The sequence below is a fragment of the Carassius auratus genome, chromosome 14 (genome assembly GCF_003368295.1).
Source record: "Carassius auratus strain Wakin chromosome 14, ASM336829v1, whole genome shotgun sequence".
Classification (NCBI taxonomy): domain Eukaryota; kingdom Metazoa; phylum Chordata; class Actinopteri; order Cypriniformes; family Cyprinidae; genus Carassius; species Carassius auratus.
In genome coordinates this window covers 27,008,150-27,014,668 of record NC_039256.1, presented here as the reverse complement: position 1 = coordinate 27,014,668, position 6,519 = coordinate 27,008,150, and the positions used below count along the sequence as shown (strand labels likewise).

General features: G+C 36.9%; 1 protein-coding gene across 1 annotated transcript; it reads right to left on the bottom strand.

Moving 5' to 3' along the window:
* Positions 1-11: 11 nt before the first annotated feature.
* On the bottom strand, positions 12-5,312 carry LOC113114190 (E3 ubiquitin-protein ligase XIAP-like). Its single transcript, XM_026280994.1, has 6 exons — positions 5,128-5,312; positions 1,893-2,663; positions 1,653-1,752; positions 1,282-1,366; positions 1,110-1,146; positions 12-809 (listed from the first exon to the last, which is right to left on the bottom strand). Exons 1-6 carry the CDS (start codon positions 5,144-5,146, stop codon positions 619-621), a joined length of 1,203 nt encoding a protein of 400 aa, XP_026136779.1. The 5' UTR covers positions 5,147-5,312; the 3' UTR covers positions 12-618.
* Positions 5,313-6,519: the final 1,207 nt, after the last annotated feature.

The window sequence follows — 6,519 nt, the reverse complement described above, 5'->3', positions numbered from 1 at the left end:
GAGAAAAGATCCACTGTGAACTCCAACTTTATTGTCATTTTAACAAATAAAAATGATATTACATTATTAAAAGGAATTACAACAACAGAAAAGTATCAGAAGAAAAACTAATTTGGACTGGCAAAGTTTAAATTAACCTTGATTAAAAGTCTTCAAACAATTATTCTACAAGAAATAAATGAATATTCAAATAGAAGGTGTAAAACATGATTGTATCGAAATTTGAAAATCTTCATAAAAAGTAGTCCACATATGCTTATTAACATGGAATCTCAACTGTAATTCAGGGAAGCATTTAAATGGGAGGTATGACAAAGCATTCAAGAGGTCTTATTCTGTGATATTTTACATGTTAAATTTCATCTCTTCTGTAATATATTACATGTTAAATTATGTAGTGTGCACCCAGCCTTGATCAAAACCAAACATCCATGTAGAAGTTGTTATTTTAAAATCTTAATGAAAAAATAAAACAATATAACTATCATAGTTTAATACATCTACATGTTTACATATATATAAACATGCACACAGTTTTGATATGATACACCTGTGCAATTTTAGGAATTACATTCAACAAGCATCAGCACTTCTTTGGAGTGTTGGCTTCGGTGTCTTTTAGGCACTGTAGGTCTTGATCTTCTGCGTGATGGCGGCACAGCAGATGGGACACTTGTTCAGGGGTTCAGAGCATTTCTGACAGGTGACCAGGTGTCCACAGGGAATCAAGACGATGTTAATGTCACCGTCCATGCAGACTTTACAGAGTTTCTCCATCTGGAGTTTCTCAAGTTTCGTCATGGGGTCCTCTACAGAAAATATTTAAGAAACAAAATGCAAGATTAAAACAACAAGTCTTATTTTATGAAGTTTTGAAAGCGGTCAAGCTCCACAATGTTTGGCAAGCTATTTTTAAGAGTATGATTTATTCAAGTAACAATTTTGGGTTCCAAAAGTTGCAACATTTGCAGGTTAAAGGCATGGATGTACTTTTTTTTAAGTAATTTGATAAAAACCTAAAATTATCTTAATTTACATTTCAAGAAAAACAAAGCAAAGCCATCAGACTTCATTGGGTTTGAAAGTAAATAAAACTCAGAAAAACGTACCTTTCTCGTGACTTGAAAAACCATTCTGACTCGGTCTCTGTAAAGGTAAATTACACACATGTAAGACTACATATAACACACACGATTTCTATCAGAATAAAAGGATTACATTCATTCTATCCATTCAACACATTCTATTAAGTACACTTAATCGTGTAAAGCAAAGACTCACTGAATGAGAATGGTCTCCTGTTGGATATCTCAGCTGCATGCTGTTGACATATTCTCTTCCTTTTTCTGCCAGAAGGAAACTGCAGCTGAGGGTCAATTATAAGAATTTCACAATTAGGCACCACATTTTTCACTATTGTTAATGCTTGCCTTACATGATCAATATCTAAAATATATACTGAGAAATTTTATAGATTCAAGAGTGTTTTTTTATTTAGGTATCGGGAAGGATTAAGGAAATTTCAATCAAAAAAGGCAAGAAGTATGAATTTTAAAGTATGAATTAGAAAAGAAAAGAGCAGTCTGAATATCACATTAAATTTTGCAGTGAACATGCAAATATACTTCAGTGTATACGAAAAAGCAGTTTACCCTGGATAGTTCCTTGCATGCTCTTCCCAAGGGTCTTCATCAGGACTCCACCCCTTCAGTCCTCCTCCACATTTGAAGCAGAGCACATGGTCCTGTTTTCCTTTACGACCAAACAACACAACAGTTTGTTCACATTTTTAATGTGTGTGTGTGTGTGTGTGTGTGTGTGTGTGTGTGTGTGTATATATAATTAGTTTATCCAGTAACTGAATAAGCTTGGAGAGACATAACTGTAGTTACCTGTGCTGTAGAAACCAGCTCTGGCCAGTCTCTCAGGGTCTATGGGATGCTGTCTACCTCTGAAGCTTTCAAGACGCCCCTCAAAAGTCTCCACAGAGGCTTTCTGTCCATTTACCCTGGGACTAGGTGTTGTCAGCGGCACATTGCCCACATCGTGGCCCAAGATGAAGAAGCAGTTTGGATAGTGCTTTGCATGTTCACCCCAGGCTTCATCTCCTGGCTCCCATCCTTCCAGCTGTTGCCCACAGCAAAAGCATTTCACTTTGTCATTTGTTCCTAAGTAATACATCCCTGCTGCTGCCAGGTCTTCAGGCTGAACCGGAGCATCTGCAGGCCAATCACTGAAAGTATTCAGCCGAGCTTCCTCACTCTTCATGTGTGCCACAGCGGGATAAATGGTCTGATCCACCACCGCTCCGGTGCGGAGCTGGAACTCCATGGCTTCGGCCTCTTCGTCATAAACAGGGCTTTGAGTGCAGTCGGAGGCTCTCAAACCATGAGCACAGCTGAGGAACCTGCAGTTGGGAGATGCTTGCTGATGTCTCTTCAGTGGGGCGTCCTCTTTGTTCCAGTCCTCCAATGACGCATGGCAGCTAAAACAGCACACCCTGTCTGCCTGACCTGTGAAATAAAAGCCTGCCCGGGCCAGCCGCTTGGCTGAAAATTCTTCAGATCGAGGGAAGCACTGGAAGGAACTCACGCGATTAGGCATGGATGACCATGCATTATCAGCTTCTATTTCACCATCTTGACTTGAGCATGCCATTGTTGCTGTAACCAAATGTTTGTAAAAAGAAGAAAGAAAAAAAAAGTGTCAAAAATTAAATACATGTATACAATAGCAGTCAAAATGTTGGAATAATTAAGAAATAAGTATCTCACACTGACCAATGCTAAATTTATTTGATGAAAAATACAGTAAATACTTTGAAATCTTATAACAGTGTCACATGATCCTTCAGAAACTATTCTAATATACTGATTTGTTGCTCAGTTACCATCAATTAATAGCAAGCAGGACAACTGTTTTCAACTAGAATGAGAAATGTTTTGAGCAACAAATCAGCATGTTAGAATGATTTCTGAAGGATCATGTGACACTAAAGACAGTAATGATAATGCAAATTTAGCTTTGGATCACAGGCAGAAATTATATTTGAAAAAAAAATATGTCACAATTTTACAATTTTCAGTAAATAAAGAACACCAACAAAATATAAACACTTAATTGTTAAGGCTGGCTGTTAATTTTCTGACGTGCTTGCTCAGATCAATAAGGTCAGACGAGTTTGAGCAATAATACTCAATTTTGTGCAATTATTGCAAAGTTCTTAAATCTTTATCTTGTTTAGAAACCCTGTTTAAAATGAGGTCATGTGACATTCCCACAACAATGGTCTATTATCACCAGGACATTGTGAACCTGATGGGCTGAGCAGAACATTCCACAGCTTCCGTAAAACCGCCTGTGTGTGTTGGGTTTACACAAATGCTTGTGCATGATTCATATCCACCACTGACATTAGTAGAGGCGCCAGAATTTTTATTGTAGGTGGGCCTCCAGAAAACTGGATGGGCCAATTAAAATAAAATGGGTGGGCCTGGCCCAATGGTATCGCCGCGGCTGACTGACACATGTTCAATAGATTTCTACGGTCCTGAACTAGGAATGCAATGCTAGGAATGTTTTTTTTTTAAAAATCCAAACATTTAATCCGGGAGCGTTATTCAGGGTTCCTGTCGCTTTAAGAGACAGAGGCATGGTCAGTCACATGTGAACAGCGCCTCCGGAATGTGGTATTGGGAATTACCAGATCAGGGTGTTTAGGTTTAAGGGTGGGGTTGGGTAAGGGGAACATTTTGATTGCATGGTTAAGAAACCCAGCACTTTGAAAACACCCACAAGGTGATTAACCCCCACTTTTGCTCTGCAGAGACCCAAGTCTCGCATGTGGAAGGCGATTCTGATATAATCCCCACCCGCCTGCTTCCCACTTCTCAAGAACATTTAGAAACTGCTTCGTCCAACTTAATCATGTGGTTGTACATCATGGACATTACAAATTAAGTCTCTTGTGTAACTTTTATTTAAACAAGTGGAATGACTGCGCCTTGTGTCGTCACCTCTTGACAGGAGCATGACAATCAGTGACATTACCACACCTTTCTACGCAAAAGATGTCCTGGCAGTGTTGCCAACTGGACTATTGCGGCGGGTTGTTTTTATGTCTGCGGGTTGAAACGACACCAATAACGCGATAGCTATCCCCTGGAATGCGAGGGGAACCACGTCCGGAAGAAAAAAAAAGTACCCCCGGAAAGCGATTTTTATCGGGGGACCCCCTTCGAAAAGCGGTGGGACTAGTTTTGAGTAACAATTGGGCGTGTTTGTTTTGAAAACCTGGCAACCATTTGCGGTGCAAAACGTGCAGGACTTTTTTTTTCTGCTAATGTCATTTTATTGCTTAGCATTCGAACTAAGTAAATTACAGTTATGCAGCATTGAAATAACTTTCCATCCTACATTACAACTTTCTTTAAATCTAATGTATAACATAAGGAGCTTTCACGATGCTCAACCGGTCCTGTTAATATTTTTTTTCCTTTTTCTGAATAATAATATGAATGCATTGTATACAGATAGATATATATATATATATATATATATATATATATATATATATATATATATATATATATATATATATATATATATATATATATATATAATTATTGTGTATGTCTCTATACAATGCATTTGTTTTGCCTGCTAATGGCAGAACATAATGTATGCATGTTATTATTCATAATTATTATTCTTCAGAAGAAGAAAAAACTGTCTTCGTCTTTATACAAATATATATATATATATATATATATATATATATATATATATATATATATATATATATATATATATATATATATATATATATATATATATACACGCGCAAGTTTATGCTGTAAAAGGTTTACTACTAACAGCAAAGATCACACATGGCATCCTCATGGCACTCAACGGTAACACGAGCAGGTTTACGTGGTTTCGGTTTGACAAGTCCGTGTGTTAAACATTGGATTGGAAAGCTTTCACTTTTCTCCATTTGCGATCAATTTCGGCACGATCAAAGCATTCGAAAGGAGGCCGCATCAGAGAGCACAGTCGCACTTCGAGCTTAACCTTTAAAAACAGCGCACTATCGTTAGCATTAGCGATTAGTTATCGTCTGCTTACCTCGGTGATGAAAGAACATCTACTTCTGTAACACGAAAAGCCTCTTTCCGTTCCGCCCTTGGACGAAGCAAATAAATGAGTACTAAGCAACGAGGGTGGGACACCATTTAAGTACGAGCATAGTGACGCCCCTAAGGGGAATTTACAAAGAGTGAAGACCGGAAACATAAAAAAAAAAGACCGGAAACATGAATATGAATAGAGTTATGTAATGTTCGTTATCTTATTGGCTAGTGCTGTTACATGAATATGAATTAAAGTGGGACTCTATAGTACAAATTCCAAGCAACGTAAAAAATGATCTAATTAATATTCATTAGCTAAACCTTTGTAAGATTAGTAAGACGTCACGATTAAAAGGGCTGTGGTTCGGAAATTTGGCGATTTGATTTCGCTTTCTCTAACCGCTTGCAGGGATTTTTCTATCGTGTTACAAGCTCACCGCATTTAGGGTATCCCCTAATAAAATACAAACAGTATTTTTCATGACAGTTTGAAAGCATATCGAACATAATCATACATTTTCAGCGGAGCAGAATTATGTTTTTATTCAGCTGTCACCATTGCCCTTTGCTTGGCAGATTTTAAGTTTAATTCCATTCCTGATTAATCATTTTGCAATGAAAAGTACTTTCTTTTTTGCAATTAAATAAAAAATTAGCATATCTTATAAGTTGAAATTAAACTAAATGAAAACAAACATTCAAATTAAACTTCTGTACTGCTCCAAACTCCACAATTTATATGAAAAAGCTTGCATTAGGGTTCTCTTGAATCCATCCAATAAACTAACACAATGTAAATAAGAAATTCATTGTGCAGTATACATCTTCAATGATTGTAAATGGTGTTTTACTGATACCAACTACTGAATATTGGCACTGAGACAACACTAGTTTAGTATTGTAAGAGTATGAAATTGTGAATTCAATATTGTGAATCGTACTTTTAATAGTTATACCCTTAATATTTTGTATTTCATTGTCAAATATGAAAATCTACAGAAAAGTCTTAAAAAGTATGGGATTTTGAAAATGTATAGGAACTCTGTATGTATTATGTACTTTCTATAAGGTATTATTTGCGTTCATTAAAATCAGAAATGAATGTAGGCTGATGATACAAGACCACATTCTTGTCATAGCCATTTACATTTCTCTTTTACGGTATGCATATACGGTTTCAGTTATGTAACTATAAACTTGCACCCACTTAGCCTACAGGTGGACTGTTGCCAAGTGGTCCAAAGTCCTCTTTTCAGATGAGAGCAAGTTTTGTATTTCATTTGGAGACCAAGGTCCTGGAGTCTGGAGGAAGGGTGGAGAAGCTCCAAACCAAACAGAGACCATTTTGAAGGCTCAGGAAACCTTTGCAGATGTTTTGAGTTGATTA

What these genes read in the sequence shown, in the direction of transcription:
- LOC113114190 (XM_026280994.1), bottom strand. An exon ending in AGCTGGTTTCTACAGCACAG is followed by an intron (nt 1,753 to 1,892) that starts GTAACTACAGTT and finishes TTGGTCGTAAAG; the next exon opens with GAAAACAGGACCATGTGCTC. An exon ending in CAGGAGACCATTCTCATTCA is followed by an intron (nt 1,147 to 1,281) that starts GTGAGTCTTTGC and finishes TTACCTTTACAG; the next exon opens with AGACCGAGTCAGAATGGTTT.